The sequence below is a fragment of the Lutjanus erythropterus genome, chromosome 11 (assembly GCF_056507025.1).
Source record: "Lutjanus erythropterus isolate fLutEry1 chromosome 11, fLutEry1.hap2, whole genome shotgun sequence".
Classification (NCBI taxonomy): domain Eukaryota; kingdom Metazoa; phylum Chordata; class Actinopteri; order Lutjaniformes; family Lutjanidae; genus Lutjanus; species Lutjanus erythropterus.
Genome location: NC_139327.1, coordinates 24246812 through 24269514, shown reverse-complemented (window position 1 = coordinate 24269514; position 22703 = coordinate 24246812). Strand labels below are relative to the sequence as shown.

Sequence of the window (22703 nt, the reverse complement as noted above, 5' to 3'; positions counted from 1 at the left end):
TTGAAATAGAAGAGTATATATAGCATAAACAAAGTGGAAAAATTCCTCACATTCTGTTCCCTGTTAATCATATTTCCGCCGTGACGAAAACACATATGTGTGTACATCACATGTCCAGGCTGCTTCCCAAATGAGCATGAATCAGACTCAGGGTAGAATATGAACACTTTTATTAAAGGGATCACAGGTAGAAAAGGTCATCAGCAGAGCCAGAGACATCATTTCTCCTCTTATCACCATCTACTGCTGAGAACCAATCACAGCCTCGCTGAGAAAGATGCAGTACGTTACTGTAATCTGGCAAGAGACGCAAAACCAGGTTAAGGTTACTCATAAACCATAATTATTTAAAACAATATGCATATTATGGGACCATGATACTTTGCACACTGCAAAATGAAGCACACCATTGAATACCAGCGCAGCTTGTTTGTACTGTGGCACAGAGGCACAGCCAACAAAAAAAAACATAATAATAAAAGAATGCATTTAAGTCAAGAGGGATGCAGAGTGGCCTAAAACTGCCGCACGACGATCACAGGAGAGATTCAATATGTTTTTAACGACGATATATTCATACTGAAGTAGCTGCGTGCAGTTGGGAATATTATACAGAGTTAGGAGTATAAACACAGTGGGAAGTCAGCCTGATAGTATCTTTTGCTGACAGTGTTACAGTGAGAGAAATGTGAACTCTGAAACACTGGTAACATCTTAATTTAATGGCTGATACTGTCTGGGACTGAAGCACAGCAGCGGTGTGTGAAGAGATCACGGCAAACATGACAGAAGTGAAATACTCACTGAACCGCAGATGTTAAAGACACAGGAGAGTCAAATTTTACTTTTAAAAATGACCGTCTGACACTGCCATGGACGCTCGCGTGGCACGGCGAGGTGCTTCCAACTTAGCCTGTTACGTGTTGTTACTAAAATCAACTGCTTTAAAATATGAGCCGACTTCTTCTGCGCATTCTCACAGAAAAAAAATGTGGCACGCTGTTAGTGTCCACACAGTAATGGTCAAATAAGAGTCAACAATACATTAGAGTCTATCTACAGGAGCCAGCTGGTCATAATACAGCGTGTGGTGGAGACAGACAACTAGCAAGAATCCATATTTGAGAGAAACTCCTTTCTCCTTGAATTATTTCTGCTTTTTTTAAAATCAGCCTTGGCGTGTTTGTGTGTCTGTACAGTCACATATGTGTTTGCATTCGACAGATGTGAGGAGAGGAGGCTTAATGTTGAAACAGAAAAAAAAAACAGTCTTTATTCATTCTGACGCATTCCATACAAAAATTAAACTTCCGGATTGGCTTGGCAAAGTGGCTCTTTTGGCAACTGCTTGCAAAAGCCCACCAAACCATACAGGAGGGAAAGGTGGATTGTGGGAACTGTAACCGCCCCTCTCTGTCAAAACCATTAATGGCTCAAACTAGAACCGATCCCAAAAATTATAAAGATGGTAGGACAGCTTGTCTGACATAGTCTGTAGGTCCATATCCTATATGTAACTGCTGTCATTGGATAGTTCAAGTTTTTTGTCGTTATCCTGACTTTCTGAATGACATATACAGTGTTACTCTGACTATACAAAATACTATGCAGCCACAGAGAGTCGACTGGAGGTGAAACATTTGGGATGAGATGGGTGGACAGGAGGACAAGAGGAGGGAAGGAGCCGAGATGAACCATGATACCAGACTAATGAGGTGAAGGGAACATCAGTTAGATGAAAGGGCTGATGGGTGGTGGGAGAGACAGAAGGTGGAGGGTTATCCGGATGAAGAAACAGTACAGAGGATGGAGTTGGGTAAGGGGGGGGTGTGGCGACGCCCCCCTACATGTCCTATCGGTCCATTTCATCTAGCAGGGGTGTGGCGTCTCCGGCAATCGACATGGGTGTGCTCTCGATCATGGGGCTGGGCGACGGCCGTGGCGTCATCCTCTGGGCTTTCTTCCTCCCCTCCGCTTCTTTCTCTTTCAGCCACTGCTCCGCCATCTTGCCCCAGTCCACTGCAGAGGCGCTGCTACCACTGGGCCTGCAGGGAGGGAGGAGAGAGGAGCGAGAGAGGGGGTGGTTTAGTCAAAGACAGCGTAGGAAGGAAAAACAGACAAAGGCAGGCGTCTGCTCCTCAGCCTTAAGATGACTGTGAGTTTAGCTCCATCTAATGGCAGAACAACTCCTGCAAACAGACATCAAGCATTTTGACTGAAACAACATCAGAGGTAGAGCTTCAACAATTAGTTCATTAATTGTCAACTGTTAAATTAATTGAAAAACAAGGGATGTCAAAACTTCAACATGAAATCAAAAATCGACCAAACTTCACTTTTAGTTTCAATAACAGTAACTGAAATCAATCAGTGATGATCCCAATATTTTTTCCCCTCGCCTACTCATGGTGTCTGGCCCGGGTATGAAACAAAAAACAAATAAACAAACAAAAACACTGACTTCAAAGGTGACAGGGCATAGCTTTCCATATGTAAAATCACAGGTCAAAGTGAATCATGGATTTAGAGAATCGTGACACCCCTACTGATATTCTGATTATCGATTAATCACTTTTTTTAATTAAATATAAAAGAAACAGTGATCAACATTTTTCACTATTTTCTGACATTTTTCAGGTCAAGTTTTCAGGTTGATAATGAAAATAATTGGTAGTTGCAGGCCTTATTAGAGGAGTAACTGTTAAGATCATGACATGACTGGTCAGTTTGATTATTAAGGAAAAGGCTATAGTAAATGTAACAGTAGTTGATCAAACAAACTTGATCAAAATAGGATTTTAAAAAAGTTTGAATCGAACCATACTGTGACCTTCAAATCAAAATTTGGATCAAATCATGGATTGGGAGAATTTTTCCATTCATATCCAGACCTAGAAATGACCAAAATCTAATTCTGTACTTCTCCATGCTGCCTAGGAACCCTGCACACTCCTCCTTCTGTACTTACTTTGGCTGCTGTTGTGGTGTCCGTCCTCTGGACGAGGTGGAGGATGATGGCGTGCCGGACGAGTGGCCGTGGTGGCCGCTGTGATGGCCTTGATGGCCGTGATGTGACATGTGGCTTCCATGTGGATGGGCGTGTGCGTGAGAGTGCGAGGACTGCGGGGTGGAGCCGGGGTACTGCGGCGTGCCCAGGGCCTGCTGGCTTGGTGTGGTGTATGAGTAGCTGGGCGTCATCATGGGCGTCGCCATGGGCTGCTGAGGCGTGGCAAACACCTGCAGAGGAGGAAGTATAGGTCATGAGTGTGGTTCACAGAGGTACTTGAGAAAATTCAGTATCAGTATTCATAGAATCTCATAAAATCCAGATGAAATCACATTAAGTCATCGCTTTTTGCAGTCAGAATAATGTCTGTTCTGTTGTTAAATTTTTGGGACTTTGGGAAACATCAGAAATTCTCCTTTTCATGTCATCAGCCATCTGTGTTTGATTGGCAGCAGTTGGCACAAAGGCATCAAAATGAACTGTTTAATGTGCGGCAGCTAATTACCTTTCCATCTTACATTCTAACATTAGCAGTGCACTTTCCCCGCTGAATGTTTGTTTGGTTGCTCGTTCATCAACCTGAGGTGCAGCACATGACAAAGTGTTTATGTTTGTAAGTTGGATCAGGAGGAGCTCTTGTGATGTGCAGCTGCTGCTGGAGCTGTTAGTCAATGTAACCTTCTGACTATTTGGAAACAAGCTCTCAAGCTACGTAGACAGACAACTGAATAAAAACCAACATCACGCAAATGAATGATATTAGAGAAATCTCTACCTATTGGTTCCTGATATGCTTCTCAAAGGAGATAAAAATGTCATGTGATTTTAAGAACAGATATGGATGCTTTGACATTTTTCTCTTTAACTTCATGAGGTTATGAGGTTTAATGATTTTACGTATTTCAATTCTTCTATAAATGAGTGGAAACAGCACAAAACTAAATGGTAGAGTAACAATTCAGCTTTTCATAAAACTGCTTTCAAAACATTTCACAATAAAGACACACTCTTGTGATGAAAACATGTCATAAAGAACCCTGACTGAGCTCAATTATATCGTGCTGGTATGGAAAAACCAACATACATTACTAAACAAAAATGAAAACAAAACTACTGGAACAAGATTATAAAGTGTAGTGACCCTTGTAATCCTCAAGATTCTTTCTACATTTTAATTACTGTAACATCTGTACATTCACCTTTGTTTAAATTATGTTTTTATCTGCTTGACATTTAATTTGATGGTATACTGACTGACCATTTCATTAATGTATAGTTATATACATACATACATACATACATACATACATATAGTATACTGTAATTGTTGCTGAGTGAATAAATAACATGTCTTATCTCATGTTAGAATTCTGCTTTGTAATTCAGTTCATTATTTCAAGAAATATAAAATATTAAGCTCATGAATCCGCAGGTCACCAGATCAACTTACCTTCTATTCTTAAGTGGCCATGTACAGTTTATTAAGACCTAAAGCGACTGTTGGGTCAGGCTCTTGGGAGATACTAACATCTCCACAACAGCCTCTTCCCTTCCACAGTAACTGTCAACATTAAAAGCTGCACTTACATGATAAGCAGAGGAGCTCCCACCACCTCCTCCTGTGCTGCCACCGTAGCCATACTGGCTGGAGCCCCACTGTGCGGGGGTGGTGTTGGGGTTCTGGCCCTGGCCTGTGACTGCGGCAATGGCGCTGAACATCTGAGAGGTCATGTTGCGTGGGAGGGCATTGACAGCCCGAGTCAAGTCTAGAGAGGAAGGAAAATATTAGGAAACAGTAAAGTGTACAACAGCCCCACTCTTGTTGAAAATGTAGATTTGCGCGTGTGTGTGTCTGTGTGAAAGAGAGTGGGACTCACCTGCAATGTTGATATTTGCTGGGGTGGCGTTCAGTGATGCAGGTGTCCTTGTTCGGCTGCTGTTGCTGGGAGTGATGCCTTTGACAGAGGAGGAAATTTTTAATGATAACCTACAATGTATTTCAACTGCCCGAACAGACACTACAAACAACAGGTGGAGTGCTTCCATACCTGGCACAGGCTCTTGGTAATGATCCTTAAACCAGCGAAAAAGTCCATTCACTGTAGGGAATATCTGTGAACGGTAGCGGAAGCCATCGGGGGTGATGGTCACATACTCGATCCTTGAAAAAGACAGAAAAACGGATGGCATGCTGACATTCAGTTCTACAAGTAGGCAAACCTTGTTGTCAATCAAACTAGTAAACATCTAATAAAAATGTCTTGGCAGTGAACAAGTTGTGTGGGTGACTGGATAAGAACTGGGTGCTGATGAGTAATTTGGCAGACAAGTATGACATGACTCAGAAAGATTGAGATTTGCTAATATGAGCCACTGTAGTAGCTGTGGACCTTTACATGTCACCATATGTCACTGTGATTGATGAGTGTTCACAGCACTGAATGGGATCGTCTGCCGTTTCTGTGGTTTTAATGTGAGCTTGAGCTGCTTTGACGAAAAGCAACGTCAACAATTACATTTTAAACCACTTCAAACTTGTTTCCTCAATATTTTCTACCTGTGGCATCAGTGCATCGCCAAATCTGCTGAGCTCATGTTTTCATTTGCTTTCATTTGCAAGATTTCACCAATCTTGGTTCCTTCTGAGCCCATCACAACCATTTCTGGGATGGTTCTATACAACTTAAGATATGCCACTGGTCCAGATTTGAAAAGTAATATGTCACGTTTCACTACACTCCTTGGGGACTTGCAAAACTGTAACCCAATAAGTTGTTAATTGATCTAATCTTTTAAACACAAAGAGAGGTTATGCCTGATTGCAACTTCAAAAAGAGACAATTTTTTTTGTTCTATGTGCCTGATGTGCTCCTTCAGGCACAGCTGCAACTGTAACTGGACTTGCCTGCAGATTTTCAAATAGCTTTTGGCTGACTGTGGATGAATTCTCAAACTGACCATTGTAATGTTATAATGAAAAAAAAAAAGCTAAAATATGTTGACAAGATGGACTAAATTATATCAAACAACACAAACATACTAAGATGTGGGGTTTGTATTCTCATGTCAGTGTAATATCTCAAATCTCAAATGGGCTAAAGCATCATTTAATATTCTATCATTTCATATCTAGTTTGCCTAATTTTTCAAGCTTTAAAAATAAAATTAGCCTATGCTTTGCCAACTTTTTGTCACATAGTCAGAGCACTGGCTGAGACATCATGGAGATCTGAGTGACCACTGTGACATCCTGCAAAACCACGTCTATCTAAGCAAAAAAACAAGTTTTTAGGGAAATCAGTTTTGCTGCGCTGACTGGCCTTTACAATTGCAATGAATGGCCTTGAAAATGAACCAAGAGGCTGCAGGCTAATCATTATCGGTAATGCAGCAAATAATGAGAATACAGAAGAGACAAAAAACAGTTGATGCTCACCGTGGTTTTCCGCGAGGCTGGTAGCCCAGGATAAACTTTCCTGGCAGATCTTTACATGCTGAAATAAAGTAAGGAATAAAGGTAGGCTTCTCCCTCTTTGTCCTGACCAATAACTCCTCCATTTTCTATTAGAGAGAGAACAAAAGGACACAAAAGGAAATGTAAGAGGTGCAACTTGTAGCAAAAACAAGTTGCAGAATGAGGGGAATATGGTTCAAAAGCCACAAAAAAATACAAAATACTGAGGAGAGAAAATCAGTATCTACCTCCTTGTTTCCTCCACTGCACTCCTGGAAGTACTTGTGCCCCAGCAGATCCCGGGCAAACGAGGCCATTGGCTGAATGTACCGAGCAGTGATTTCATCCAGATCTTCAAACTCCTTTAAGAACATGTGGCAGACAAAACATCAACACTGATGTTTCATAGCAAATTTTCTGCAGCAAAAGACCAAGCTGAACTAAAGAGGATGACAGAACAGCTTACTTCATTATTGATCCAGAGAGTGTGCCCTAAGCTGAATGCGTTCTCCTTGCCTTCTTCTCTCACGTCCACGTGCTGATAGATATTATCAGCCACCTACAAAATATCACACATGTTGTGTCAAACAAAGTCTGAACAAAATATAATGACTGCGTTACAAATTTTCTATAGACTAATTGATTTCTGTATCCTGGGGGATACAGTCATTCAACAGACTGTGGGAGGGGGGGCATTTAGTGGGTGAACTTTATAATTATCAGAAACACTGAAGGGGGGATGGGTCAAGTACTCAGGTCATGTGACTTAATGCCAGCATTCAAAAATATACTCCTCATTTGTATGAAAATTAAAAATGACAGCATACACAGAAAAGACACTGCTCATGGTGTAAGTCTTGTTTAATGTTTTTCATGTTTATTATATTTTTGGGTGATTTTGTTGTAGAAAATATGTTCAGGGTGGTTTTATACATTATTGTTGAAAGATAATGAATTACAGTTTCACAACTTTGATAATCAGGCACTGAATGTCTGTATTGTGGAGGATACACTGCTCAGATCAGGGTATAAAACAGAAATAATCATTCACATATATACTTGATGATTTGTGGCCTATACTCTGATACAGATAATCAAAATATAAAGGTGTGAAATATCTATTGCTTTTTACTTTTCTCTTTACTGTATATATGTGTCTTGCTGATTACTTCACTGTTACTTTTTCCAGTTTCTTCAGCTTCCATTGTTTATAGTACATGACCAGTGAAGGGAAGATGGTAGTATAAAAACAGTAATAAGAAGCTCATTATTTATTCAAACATCAGATTTGTTTCCAGTGTTCTAAACGTATGCGAATAACCACTGTTCAGTTTTTTTTTCTCTTTTCAAAACTTTGTATGTAAACCATGAATGAAAGTAGCAAATTGATTGTTTCTAAAACGTAATAAAAGTTTGCACATGAACTACTTAAAATGGCACATTTTAAACGTATCAACTAAAATAGTGTAAACTGGAAAATAAAGGTCATATTTTGAAAAAAATAAAATCGTGGAATTTTATTATTTTAGCATTAATACATTAAAAAAATAGCAATTCATTAATTTTTCAAAATATTCACATGTGCTTGCCTATTTAAGGGTTAAATATTTACTCACATTGTGTTTTTATTTCATCTCCTGTTATATGTTACTGCCAAGCTTTGCAACCTCCATGACAAACTATGTGTCTTTTTTCCTCATCCATCCATTCAGCTGCTTTTTTTTAATTTTACCCTTTATTGCCCTGCTGTACCCCTCTATCTGTTTCTTACCTTCCAGGTGACAGTGAGGTGGTTCTCTCCTTTGCTGCTTGGTCTGATGATCAAGTCTCCCTGGTCCAGGGTCTCCATCATCTTCTCTGCCTGGTTGAAGCTGATATTGTGGAAGTTGGGGTGGGCGATCACACGCTTTATGTACGCTGGAGACAGAAAGAATGCCAAGAAGAGGCGAGCGGTATGAGGACACTGATGTGGAAGTAAATACTGTTTGATAAAGTGTATAATTCCCGAAAAGTAGCAGTAGAAGTACTTTTACTAGCTATTCTGATTTAAATAACTTTTATTACTAACGTGTTCGCTGTTGTTTCTTTTTGAGCTCTTCCTCATGTTTTTGGTCTTCGGACTCTGTGTCAAAGTCGTAGTAGCTGTCCTTGGGGAGCTTCCACTCGTTGGCCTTGTCCATTAAATCTGAGGTGCGGCACGTGAGGTCGACGCTGAATTTCTCTATGTCGATTTTCATGATGCGGCAGTGAACTGTCATGCCCACCTGAGGGAGGAAGGAGGAAGGGGGACGTGGAACAATCAAGTATTTACACAAGTGCCACGACAGAACTAAACAAGACATGAAGGACAGAAATAGGCCTCAGTTAATTATAGATTTTGATATTCCAAGCAACTAATTTCCCTGTTGATTATTTTTTTCCATTTAGACTGGTTAACTAGTCCAAACAAATAAACAAACAAATAAAAAAAAAACTCTCAAAAGCTCTTGTCAAAAAGTGAGCACAATTTAATAATCAATATTTAAAACATTGTCCAAAAAAATATCCTATGTATTCACGACCTAATCATGCACGTCCCCAGTGTAACTGACACCGATAGGGAACTATCAAAAACATTTAAATTCTGGAGGTGAGATTAACAAAGGAAAAATAGAAATGCACATAAAACTGAAAAACATCAGCAAAGCACAATTAAAGACAACAACAAAACAGAACATCTCACCTTGACCCTCTCCTCAGGGTGTTTGACTACTTTGTCGCTGAGAAACTTGGTGGGAATGAATCCCTGGACACCGTTATCTAATCTGGACCGCACACCAATGGTCTGACCCGGACATGAGCCGCTGTCAAAGTGATTCCACACCTAAAGTAGGAACACAAAACCGATGATGTTTAGATGTGAGACTTTCTGCTGTTTTCTAAAATTAAAGGGATAGATATTTTACTACTTAGCTTGCTGTCAGACAAAACACAGAAACCCACAATGACACAAACAAACTAACCTAGACAGTGGCACATGCGCAACTCCCGTGTTCTGTGAGGTAAAATAACAGTTTTTGCCACAGGCATTGGGTGGCTTTGGAGAAAGTAGTATCTGTCTGGTATAACAGTGATTTTCTGTCTGCAAAAGTTATCTGTCAGCAAGGTTAAGTGGCGAAAATATTCTAAATATAGTGAAAGGATAGTGATTTTTTGATAAACCATTTTTTTGGTGGCTGAAATACAATTTGCTGCTGACCCTGTCCACAGCAGTATATTGCTTAACATCCTCATACAAGTACCTCATACAACCCCACATTTAAAAATACGAATTATTCCTTTAACATGTCAGAAGAGGAAAAGTCAGGTGTCTGGTACCTCGCTGAGCTCAGGGAAGTTGTCCTGCTGGCAGAAGGGACACTGCCACAGCCCTGTAGCATCGTTGCGGATGGCCTGGTCGTAGCTCTCTCCCTGAGGCCGCCGGTGAGCGATACCAGTTACCACACTGGTGATCAGCTTACCTGGAAGACAACGAGGCAAAAGTTTAATTCAAAGGATAAATATGTGCACTCTGGTGCTGTGATATTATTACTATTATTTTCATTGTCGATTAATCTGTTGATTATTTCTCGATTAATCTATTAGTCAACAAAATGTCAGAAAATGTTGATCAGTGTGACATCCTCAAAAATATTTAGTTTACTGTCACAGAGGACTAAAGAAACCAGGAAATATTCACATTTATGAAGCTGAAATCAGAGAAATTTATTTATTTTTCTTAAAAAGTTACTCAACATGATAAATCGATTATCAAAATAGTTGCTGATTAATTTAATAATCTATTAAAAATCAGTGACTGCAGTTACAGTGTAGTGTGTATCAGGGCTCCAAATAACAAACATTTTCATTAACAATTAATCTGTTATCATTTTGTGATTAGTCGACTGTCAGAAAAAATTCTTGATCACTGTTTCCCAAATCCCAAGTTGCTGCCCTCACGTCTTGTTTTGTCTAAAACACAAAGATATTCAATAAACCTTCATAGAAGACTAAAAAAAGACCCTGAAAATATTCACACTTTAGAAACTGAAATTAGGACATTTTTACATTTAAATGTCCAAAATGATCAATGCAATATCAAAATAACTAGCGATCAATTTATTAGTTGACAGCTAATTGTTTAATCGAATAATATTTGCAGCTCTATTGTGTATTACCAATGTAAAAGGTCTCTGGAGTCTCCTTGGTGAGAAGGTTGAAGACCTCCTCAGTGTTGGGGACTCTGTAGGGGACTCTCAGGTCTTTGTACCTGCAGCTCAGTTCTGCACGGATATCATACAGAGTAATTCCCTTGTTGCCGTAACCCTACAGGAACAAAACAAAGAAAAAAACAAGAATGTTAAACTTTGTGAGAGGTGAGTGGATGTGAAGCATGCTAATGTTTCTATAGCAAGGCTCGTGAAACACACATTGATATGTTTTTTTATCCAGACTAAAGAAAATTCTGCTCTGGAATATATTTATTTTCAAGCTCTTTAAAAACGTTACGTTGGCAACAGAATGCATGAGACATCGCTACAGTCAAAGACGCAACACACACAAACACCGACCTGTCTCTCAAGCTCTTCAGCGAAGGCGTCCAGGTCCAGATCTTTGAGACGTTCTGGATTTTCTAGGATCTCTTCCAGAGCTCCGGCTGGGTTGGCATCTTCTGCTGACTCGTCATACTCAAGGGCGTCCACAGCCATCTTGCGAGCCCACTCGTATGTCTCGGGGTGGACACGAGATCCATCTAGCACTTCGATGTAAGAGTCCGTACTGTGTGGAAGGATTGAGAGAGGAAATGACAGAGCTGATTTAAAATAATCTCACAACAGGCTACATGTTAGCACTGTGGGAAACATCTGGATGGTTTGAGCATGTAAGAGACCCCTACAAGGAACCAACCTGTCCCCAAGTGATGCAGTGTCAATTTTGATGAAACCAGCACAGTTGATGAAAACCTTTGGTCCCATGTGGCACATTGTGACCAGCTGGGTTCTGTTTTCCAGACGAGTGTTGTTCTGCTTCAGAATCTGCAAAAGTACAGCCACCACAATGTCAACAAAGTCAACAAAGCTTTACTTTCAGAACTGGTTCACTTTGACATGACAATATGTATTTAGCATCTAAACCATTAATAAACATCCAATTTTAAGGTCTCTCAGAATCCAAGAAATAGGGCTTCTGTCTAAATCTGCTTTTGACAAGCATGACACTCAGAGCAGAAGAGTCAGAGCTAATAAAACCACTTCTTCACTGACAGAAGCTGAAATAGATATGAACATCGTTTTCCCAATGAGTAAAACAAATACTCTGTTGCTATTACTGTGACACTGCTATTTCTCCCACCATCTACACTAGCAAAATAAGTCCTGAAATTAATTGAACATCACGTACTTTATTTAATGAAAACCAGCAGTGCCTACACATACCTTGAGCAGGTGGGAGCCTTTCCTTGGTCCCAGACCACAGACATACTGGACGAGGCTCTGAGTGTGTGGATGTGCGATGGCCTTGTTTACATCCACTCCAACCTCGTTGACACGGTTGATGAATTCACAGTAAAGAGCGGAGAGCAAATCCTCCTTCACCACATGTTCCTGAGATAGAAGGGGAGGAAAAACATACATGAGTGGTGTTGGATGTAGCTGCAGAATCATTATTTGTTTATTTCTACAGTGTATGATTGATGCAATAACTGCAATTTTGAAATATGGTGCTATTGAGAAGTCAACCAAAGGGAACTGTGAGCAACCACAACAACCGCTACGTAATTTTTTTTTTATTTCTGTGATATATAAATGGAGATAAAACCACACAAATCCACCATTTCTTCAGTGTCTCACCTGCAGTGGGTGCAGCTTGAGGCAGAGAATATCATCATCGGTGCTGCAGACCTGAGCGTACTCCATCAGGGGATCCTGGATCTTCCTGGCTATCGACACAGCCTGTCGCAGCAGAGGAGGGTAATCTCTATAATCAGCCTGCACAGAGAGAAAGCAGAGGATCAGGGGAAACTGAGAAGCAAAGGGAACACTGTGTCACATCTCACATCCACCTGTTAGTAAACTTGCTGAGATTAACACCATAGTGAAACAGTGAAATCACTGATCTGTCTTTGATTGTGTACAATATGAGGAAGTATTTACCTCAGACTTCTTGCTGTTCATGTACAATGTGGCCAATTCATTGTCAACAAGTTCCACTCCCACAGCGGGCAGAGAGGACTCTTGCTCGAGCTCGCTGACAGTCCTCTTGATGTCCTCCATGATCATTTGGGCGTCTCTGAACACACAACAAGTTTTAACATTTCCACCACAACTTCATTATAACTTGTAAATGCTGTGAAAAATGTCTACAAAAGGAAATAAATTTTTACCGATTTTCCCCAGCAACAGCTACCACATGAGGTTTCTTGCTGGTCAGAAACCTCTTGAGATTCTCAATGTCGTGGGCCTGAGGATGACACCCACAAATGAGTGATGATGTGTCGAGTAACATGTTTTTCTAAAACAGAAAAGAATCTGTTGACTGCACAGAAGTACAGTCTCTGTTTGTACCTTCTTCTCTCTCTCATCCTCCCTGAAGGCGTTTCTTCTCTTCATGAAGTAGGGCAGACGCAAGAAGTCGACCACCTCTCCTTCCCCGTTGATCAGAGCACAGAAGACCGGTGTGTCTCTGTGAGAGCAAAGTGTGTAAGTAAGAAATACACTGTTACAAGAGCGTCATTCACTCAACATTGCTGACTCTTACATGCAGAGTTTGTACATCTTTTCAAGAGTAAGATTCAAGCACTTTCAAGGTACCTAAACCAAATATTTCAATGCCTTTATCATCACATCTAAATTATTATAAATGCAATCGTGAAAAAATTTAAGTTAACAGAATTCATTTAAACCCACAGCAAACAATGTATATTATCATTTTAACTTTTCTAGGCTTTGTGCGAACCCTTTACAACCGTGTTGCAATTCAAACATGCAGTATATCTCCCACAGCTGAAAGTGGGCACAAATTCCAGCTACTGATACATCTGAGGGAAAAACAAAAACATTGTAGGGGGCACACACCTGCTGGGTGCATAGGCTACACCGAGCACCCGAATGCCTTTGCCCTGACTCTCATCCATCAGATCGTCATCTTCTTCAACCTGCTGATCTGGCCTGTAAGGAGCCACCTTAAGCCAGTTATACAGACGACGACAGCAAGACTGCAAGAAGAAATGGAGAACAATCATGAGGAAAAAACTCTAATCACGCTATACATTGTGGAATAATTTTTAAAATATTTTTGCTCTATAATTTTCCAAACATACTGCATGTGCTGGGTGTTTTGCCTTTCTGTGCATAACACTAATACAATAATGTAAGATTACTATAAAAGAAGAAAGATATCAAGACAAATTACCCTGACAATGCTCTCTTTGGCCTCAGCAAGCAGTTTGCTCTTGAGTTCCTTTGACATCTGAGGGTAGAGGAACTGAGTGAGCGCTCTCTCAATGGCTAAAGTTCGCTGCCGGTTCCACTCCTGCACCTGATGACTGAACTCGTCCCTGTAGTAGAACTGTTTGATCTCATCAAAGTACGTCTGGTCCCCGGCATATCTGAGGGAACATGCAGAAGGAAGCAGAGACAGAAAAGCAGAGCCTTAATATTACCAGCATCATAATTCAAAAGGCTTGTGCTCTGATGACAAGGATGTGGATAAAAAACATAAGCTGCAGCTTAAAATTTCAGAACATTAAACTCAGGGGACCTATCCTACTTATCAACCTTCCTTTCCTCCAACATCCAAGCAAAGTTTCTATACAGACACTAAAAATAGGACAACAGTTAGTCACATCAGGCCCTGTGCTCCGTAAATGTCTTATGGCTGAGGAATAAGAATGGAAAAACAAAACTGACAGGATTTGTAAGACCTTGATGTATTTGTATATTTATGATTTGCCTCATCTGGTTGCAGGGACCAAACTCGTTTAAGGGTAACTTCAGTATTTTTCAGCCTGGGCCTGATTTTGTTTTTGTGTTTGTGTGAGTAATGGGGACAACAATTTCTGAAACTGGTCTAGTATTGAGCGAGACTGCTGCAGCCACCAGAAACGGCTGCAATGTAATCCTAATGGGCAATTCTAAACTGTAAAAGCAATTGCATTGAAAAAGCCTTGTTTTGCCACTGGCCAAGATTGTTATTCTAAGTAATCCCAACAGAGACAGACCTTTTTATCAAATAGTACGATACCTTTTGTTTATCAGAAACGCCGGTTTTATTGGAAAACCCACCAGATTCCATTAGTGTCTGTCTTAGTGTCTGACTCACTTGCAGTTGAGACAAGGGATTAGAGAGTGAGGAATGAGAGGGAGGTTGGACATCAGAGAAGCAGCGGGTAGAAACAAAACGGTAAAGGCAGAACACTTTCACATTTACCTCTGTGAATTAAGGGCTTACTTCAAACAAACCAGAGTTGGTCATTGTTGGAGCAGTGGAAAGTCCCTGACATTTTTGTGAGTCTGAGTTTCTGGTGAATCTGAATGAACATTTTATGAGAATAAATCTACAGTTCCTGTAAATGGAGTCTGGTGAGTTTGTCTAGATCAATAAAACAGCTGTCATCAGCTGCAGCAGTCTCTGTAAATACTTGGCCAATTTCAAAAACTGTTGTCCTCATTAGTCACTTAGACACAAAAACATGGGAAAATAGTCTGGGTTGAAAAATAGCAAAGTTACCCATTAATCCTTGGTCTGCTTCAATAAACACCATACATCTGGATTGAGGTAGTTCATTTTAAGAACATCTGGCAGACGGATATCACTGACCAGATCTTTCTCCTTTTTAGTTTATGGTTGTCAGCATTATTGCTATACTCACCCTTTGACCCCGATAAGGTCGATACAAATGTCAATGGTAAGCAGCCCCTCCTCCTCTGCCAGACACATCTTCAAGAACTGATCTCCATTCAGCTCTTTTACAGGCTTGTTTTTAAGATACTTGAAGGAGTAGGCAAAATGAGCCTCATCTATCTCCTATGGAAGATAAGCAAATGGAAGAACAGGTTTAGAACGGGGCTCAGAGGACACTCCGCAAGTTCAGAAAACCTTCTGCTGTGTGTCTGTACCTTTTTGCCCTTCTTCGTGGGCTTGATGTTGATTTTGGCCCTCTCCTGAAACGTCTGTCGGAGAACATGTCTGACCAGAGGTTCACGAGCAATCTGCATGGCCACCATGTACCTGGTTCCTTCCAGCACCATCTCAGGAGTGGAGAACTGGCTGCAAACGTAATCTTTGGCAAGCTCGACAGGCTCAGCTGGGAACTGCTCTGTTTCGTGACGCTGGTAACTGTCTCTCAGATTTTCTCCAAACTGCTCTGGAGTTAACCCAAACTTTTTAGCCAAGCCATCTGCAGTAACAAAGAAATAGAAAAAGAAGTTAAAGTATGACCACGCTAGCGCAATAAAAAGGTCTACAAATATCTGAACACTGAGATTGTGGTATGAGAGGGCAAAAAGAGACTAACCAAGTCCTACGCTCTGACAGATGCTGTACATGTCTCTACGAGACGCCAGCTTCAAGTCAGGTCCCTTTTGTTCTTCTTCTTGTTCAACCTCCAATTCCTCTTCTTCACCTGAAGAGACAGCCCATCAAAATCAGTCATGTAGCAAATTATTAAAATATGTCAAAAAACTCAAAAGCTGTTTAGAACTGAACAAGTCTGCAGCATCTGTCCATCATCATCTATTAAACATAACCATCTCACCATCCTCTGACACTTCTTTGATCTTCTTCAGCTTCTTCTTGTTGGCCTTGGCAGCGTTCTGCATCTTGGGGATGTCTCGGCCATAGTAGAGCAGGAAGTGATTGTACACATCGCCCAGCTCCTCAAGAGTCTGCACATCTTTCAGCCTATGAAAAAAATGATAAAACAGGTTTCAGTGAGACAGAAAAGGAGCAACGAGGACAGGTGAATTGCATTATTTATCTTTTATCACCATATGAACATTCTTGCAATTATTCCTTGTCTAATGCAGTCATAACCAAAACAAACCCTCAGCCCTTCAGTGTTATTGAGACGTACCTCTCCATGTCAGCGGTGTCCAGAGGACGGATGCCATCAGCCAAAGGTTTGTCAGGGTCGGCTGAGATCTGCTCAAACTGGTAGGACTGCATCTTCTGAAACAAACGGGTCAGGTTCTGCTTTCGGGTCTTCAGTTGGGTCCACTGGTGGGTAGAGGAAAAAAAATTATTTGTAAAGAAACAACAAGTGGCATATATACACCAAGTAATTAAAATAAATGATTGAATAACTTTAAACAATGATTAATTAGTTGAAGACGTGATTATCAAAGGGTTCATATAACATTCATACTGAATCCCAACATGTCTTCTCAATAGCCTGTTATCTATTCTTTCTGTAAAAAAGCAACAGTAAGTCTACCTTTTCATCCCACTGCCACACCTTCCACAGGTCATTGATGTTGAGCTCGGGCTCCACATATTCTTTCCTGTAGAAAGCTATGAATGGAACCTGAAAAAAGACAAAAGTTAAGATTTCAGACATTAACTCAAATAAAGGAAACAGGTGATCATCATATGGGTAAGGTGAGCTCACTGTACCTCAAACTGTTGATTCCTCATGAAGTTGAGGGCCTCTTTGATCTTGGCAATTGTGCTGGGCCCTTTCCTGCTGAAGTTTGTAGTTGTCCCCCTGTCCAGGTAATCAGTGCTCTCCTGTTTAAGGCAGAGAAAAAACAGAAATTTTCACATCTAATGAAATCCAATGCTTTGTCCTACAAAAGCGGAATCTAATCAGGTATCACAACTTAAAACCCAGAAATTAATTTTTGTAATCTTTGTGTGCGCATCTTTCCTTGGTATGAATGTCAAAGGTCGTACCTGCATTGAGATAGTAAGAGTGGAGAATCCATGTCTGAAAATCCACTCTGCTTCCTCCTCCAGCTCATCATCCTCAGCAGGTTTAACAGGGATGGATCGCAACTATAAGACAGAGAACAGATAAAGACAGACACTCAGACTTACAAGATCAGGCAAACATTGGATAAAAAGGCTTTTAAAGGCATAATTACGACCAGGGCTCAAGATTAACAATGTCCCGGGAAAATAGAAAATATTTTTGAAATGGGAAACTTCTTATTTACTGTATCAAAACACTCTAAGCAGCTGGTTACAACTAGCTAACTGATATCTGTAATTTGCAGGGGTGGAAGAAAAGAAATTGATTCTTTTAATTATTGTGATTCTTTTTGTATGATTCACTGAATAAATTTGTTACATATAGAAATAACAAGCGCTTAGTCTGTTAGCTCGATGCCAACACATAATAGGGATTTCCATTAAAGCACTTTTACCTCACATGCTAAACATGTGCTCAGACTTTGAGGCAGATATTTTAACAGCTACTAACTTCATATTGTCAATTCAACATACTCCATCTTATAACACTCCACTCTGACCAGCTACAGCAACCTCAAAGGATTAAAACTCAAACTTCACGGTTTCAAAGTTTAATTTCATATGTGAAGGAAATGTGTGCAGTTTTTCAGAGCCTCTATTCACTTTGGCCTAACATCTTACTGATTATTTTCTTATTGCATTACTTTGAAGAGCAAGAACTTAAAAAGTGTTTGATTGAACTTTTCCCCCTGGTCTATTGTTAAAAAGCAAACAAAGTTGCAATAAATCGTATTTTTAAATCATAAAGCTTAGGAATCACAATATATATTCATCACAGTTTGAAATCGGGATGTAAGTATATGATCTCAGCCCTGGAAATATGATAACAAAAAGAGTTTGTACCTGTTGATTACAAAGTGCTTTACATAAACTAAATATAAAACAATAAGGAACATGCTAACTCAAAATAAATAAATGTAATAATTTCCTCAACATTTTAATGGTGATTTTATTATGCCACGAAAACTAACACATATAGATAGTAAAGTAAATAAACAAGATTTTTATTTTGGGAAGGTGGACATTTACTTCAGAACAATTAAAATAATTTTTCAGGATGGTTTCAGGGAAGTGGGTAAAAACATTAGTGTAGAGCCCTGATTATGACCTTATATGGCCTGTATAATAATGTAACAATGGCGCATCATAAACAAACAAACAGACACTCACCTGGAACCTCTCAGGCATGTCTGTTGTACGGATCTCATTGTCTTGGTCAGTCATGTGACTACTTTCCAGCTCGCTGGGCTCATAGATCTCAAAGATGCTCTTCCTCCCTTGCCTCCTCTTTGTCTGCTTCTTGGGTCGGTCCCAACCCTCTTCATCCTGGTCCTCTTCCTCCTCCTCGCCCTGGTCGTAAGCATCTGCATCAAAGTCGGCAAAGTCAAAGTCGCCACCGAAGATTTCTTGGGCCTCCTGGAGCGCTCTGTGGGAGGAGGAAGTTGGATGTTTCAAAGCAGCTTTCCATTTGTGTTTATTGTCTTGCTATTACCTAATATATAACAATGTTTTTTATTGAATACTTGAGCCCAACTGAATCATTTCATAGTTAAAGGAAAACATAGACAAAAACAAACTACTTGTCCTACAAATGATACATTTTTTAAGGCGAGAAATCATTACTTTTTTTGTATAAACTAGAGCACTTACGCATCTGTGTATCCTGAGAACTTCTTGCCCCTCTTTTTGGTGATAGGTTGGCCATCATCATCCACAATAAAATCATCTATATCTGTGGGACAAAACACAAATTTTAAAACAAGTCAATTCTATATACCATTTAGAAATCAATTGTGGGCATGAGATTACATTTCTTTGCTTTTCAGATTATTCAAGACAGATCAGAAATGCTTTATTTCTGGCCTACCTGACTCCTCGTCCTCTCCCTCTTCCTCTTCCTCTCCGTGATGCAGAGGCTCGTCAACAGCCTCGCCCTCCTCCAGCTCACCCTCTGCATCACCATGAAAGATCTCATCGGCAATCAAGTCCTTCTCATCATCATCTTCTTCATCATCATCAAGTGTTTTCACACGGTCATATTTCTTCTTCTGTGAACACAAGACAGGTACAGCATCAGCACCACACAAAAATGACATGAAAATGGTGGAAATCAGGAAAACTGTGGAAGGGTAGAATAACTTACTATAGAGAAAATAGCAATGAGAAACAATTCTTACCCTCCTTTTCACTTTAACACCCAAGTTTTCCTCAATTAGGTCAAGATCATCGTCATCCAGGTAGTCATCATAATCTGCAAAGAAAAGAATTCTCAATCAGAGACATGCTGCATTCCTACCACTGTAAAAAAAAAACAAAAACAATGCTTTTGTTCTTCTGATAAACGGGATTATTTTGAGGAAATCAAATGCTGAGATATAAATGTACAAGCTTTTCATCACAGTGACAGAAAATCCATATTTTCAGTCTACAAAGCTGCTGCACGCAATTATCTATTGACTGGGTTCAATTCAGGTAAATGCAGCTGAAACAACCCATTCACTTTCTTTGATAATAGTGACAAAGCAAAAATATGAAGGAAGATACACGACAGCAGAGAACCAACATCAAGCACCACCCGCCCAGGTTAATGTAACCAATATGTGGTTGCATATGGCTCCACAACATATGGAACTGAAAGCAGAGGAAGAAAAGAAAAAAAAAAAACACGAGGACACCTGTTGTTGTACCTGCCCCACAGATGGCAGAAATACTGTTTGTTTCTTTCTTTTCTGACTATTCATAAAGGCCTTTACTTTAAAATCTGTCCAGCACAAAAAGATAATTGGTGATTGCAGTATTGTGGATTGGCAATATTATATTGGGAAATCACTACTAAGATAACTGAGAAAATACCAACATGTGGTTTATTTTATCATTTCTGCCGTACAAGGTACATTTCAGGAATACAGTCAGACTGATATATAGGCTAGCCAAAATGATTGGCTCAATATTGGGCTATTGCAGCTACACTGGTCTATATTGGCATCAGTCTATTTGTTGTCTGATATGAAAACTTTCTTTTTTAAACAGAACATAACCGAGATCTTTTTTAAGTTTGTATTTTTTATATTTATACTTATTTGCTCTTCAAAATATGGTAAAGTACTTCACAATAGTAAAATATAAACAGAATCCAAGAAAATTACAAAAAAAAAACCCCATACAATGTAGAATATCCTTATGGATTTGTTTTTCTTTTCCTGCTATATCATGCTCACACTAAACTGTTACTCCTAAATGGTGTACAAACCAAAGTGTGACTTCTGTATACGGTTACACCAATAAACAATAATAATAATAGCAATAGCAATAATTTCGAACATGTCTTGCTAAATAAAATCGAAATGCTGATATGAGGATGTTTAAATTATCAGTTAACCAATCAGACTTAATTTATACAGCACTTTTCATACAAAAATAATGTAACACAAAGCGCACATGATGCGAGTATATCGCAGTGTAGAAGGTTTCAGAGGAATCTGAAACTGATAGCAAAGTATTTGCAGTGATTCTCAGTATCAGGTCACGTGAGCAGGTGCCAAATCACATTTCTTCAACACAGCAAATTTAATTGCAAATCTTAAGAGCCGTCATCTCTATCATTATGACAAATTACGGAAGAACAAAGTGTACATTTTGGAGAGCATTGTATTTTATGTCTGCATCTGCCAGTGGGCCATCACATTAAGAGTCAGCATAATAATAATAATGTTATTTCTACCACAGGAGAGACTTGGTGTTCTCTGCAATTAGATGAGTGGAAAAAATATGCACATATCTCAGTATCAGCATAGGCCAAATGTGTTAGAAAATATTGGCATACCAGCAAAAATACAATATTGTGCATCCTTGTCATTTACTAATGACATAATACAGCACTGACACTGTAAACTTCACAGGTGTGACTCAACAAACCTGGACAACATTCACTAACAGAGTGTAGAGATGTCAACTATAAATGGGATGTTTTGGGCTTTTTTTTTAACCATGTTCCTACTTTAACTACAAGTAAGACACCATTTTACAAAACACAAATATTACATATATTGCGAACTACTGCAGTGACAGAATGTACAAACAATGACCAAAACATATGATTTTTTTTAATTTAGAGCCCTGTAGGGGCTGATACAAATAAGGAGAATGTGATTTATTTAAATTAATCATAACCTGCAACGATACACTGCATAATGGCTGCAACCGATTAAAAACATTGAACTTACTGCGCTTTTTACGTCGATGCTTCACTTCCTCTTCTGAGTCACTCCCCGCTTCACTCCGACTCCCTTGGCCTTCTTCTTCATCACCCCCCTCCTCATCGTCTCCATCGTCAATGAGTCCACGTAAATTTCCTTGCTCATCCTGGTCCTCTGTGTTATCCTCTTCCTCTTCATCTGTTTAAACATGACAGATGAGTGGTCCACACATCATCCAACCCCACCTCCACCACACATACAAAGAACTAAACAATTCAAATCTCACCATCTTCTTCCATAAACCTCTGGGTCTTTTTAGGCTTCAAGTCTCTCTCTTCAAACTCCTCCTCTGACTCCTCAGCCTCGCTCTCAATGAAGTCAGACATGGCTGCGGCTCCTGAGGAAAAGAGTAATATGCTGTTATTAAACTTTTTCAAAGTCATCCAAGCATAACTTTCTTCTTCTACTTCTACCAGGCTACACTGGGGATGAAACAATTAGTGGTTTCACAATAAAATTGCTCTTGATCCTGCTTCAAATCTTAATTATCACTAAATCCATGTTTGATTATAATGGTTTGAAAATTCAGTCAAAGTAAGCAGCAGTCTCCCAGAAGCAGGTGCAGCATGCAACATTGATTTGCTTGGCATTGATGAAAACACTGACATCACAGAGGGCAATGCAATTTCAAGTTGTTAAGAGGCTTTCAATTAAAACTTTCTGAAAATATTTCAACGTGTTCCACACATTTTAACAAAAATAACTGTGATCAGTTTGGTCACTATAATCATGATAGGAAATTCTCAGACTATTTAATCTCTAGACACAAACATAAAAGACAAACACATAATAACTGACACGATATGTCCATATATGTTCTGCTGTAATTTTACTTTTGCAACTTAATGTCAATTTCTCTGTCAATCACCCTTTAAGTAATTTTAACACTGGAAAAATCATCTCTCATCATTGTCTGACGGTATTACATTATATTCTTCATCAGCTTGTTCCAGTTCTTCATTAACGTTACATGATTACATAGAGTAATATATTAAAACCA

General features: G+C 39.6%; 1 protein-coding gene across 1 annotated transcript; it reads right to left on the bottom strand.

The window, feature by feature from the left end:
• Positions 1-153: 153 nt before the first annotated feature.
• supt6h (SPT6 homolog, histone chaperone and transcription elongation factor) lies at positions 154-22076 on the bottom strand. Its single transcript, XM_084729770.1, has 36 exons — positions 21930-22076; positions 21671-21841; positions 19625-19698; positions 19315-19495; positions 19098-19179; positions 18618-18873; positions 17370-17471; positions 17091-17204; positions 16912-17001; positions 16552-16694; positions 16234-16379; positions 15994-16101; positions 15596-15876; positions 15349-15503; positions 13890-14085; positions 13553-13692; positions 13043-13160; positions 12862-12938; positions 12632-12767; positions 12329-12466; positions 11915-12082; positions 11388-11515; positions 11051-11258; positions 10658-10805; positions 9819-9961; positions 9184-9324; positions 8530-8725; positions 8233-8378; positions 6928-7020; positions 6710-6823; positions 6444-6568; positions 5056-5168; positions 4885-4962; positions 4595-4773; positions 2969-3237; positions 154-2045 (listed from the first exon to the last, which is right to left on the bottom strand). Exons 1-36 carry the CDS (start codon positions 22027-22029, stop codon positions 1853-1855), a joined length of 5250 nt encoding a protein of 1749 aa, XP_084585896.1. The 5' UTR covers positions 22030-22076; the 3' UTR covers positions 154-1852.
• Positions 22077-22703: the final 627 nt, after the last annotated feature.

Coding starts and splice junctions, on each gene's coding strand:
- supt6h (XM_084729770.1), bottom strand. CDS start 22,029: ATGTCTGACTTCATTGAGAGCGAGGCTGAGGAGTCAGAGGAGGAGTTT. Junction 17,002..17,090: donor TGAGGAATCAACAGTTTGAG/GTACAGTGAGCT, acceptor GTCTTTTTTCAG/GTTCCATTCATAGCTTTCTA. Junction 8,726..9,183: donor ACCCTGAGGAGAGGGTCAAG/GTGAGATGTTCT, acceptor TTCCTCCCTCAG/GTGGGCATGACAGTTCACTG.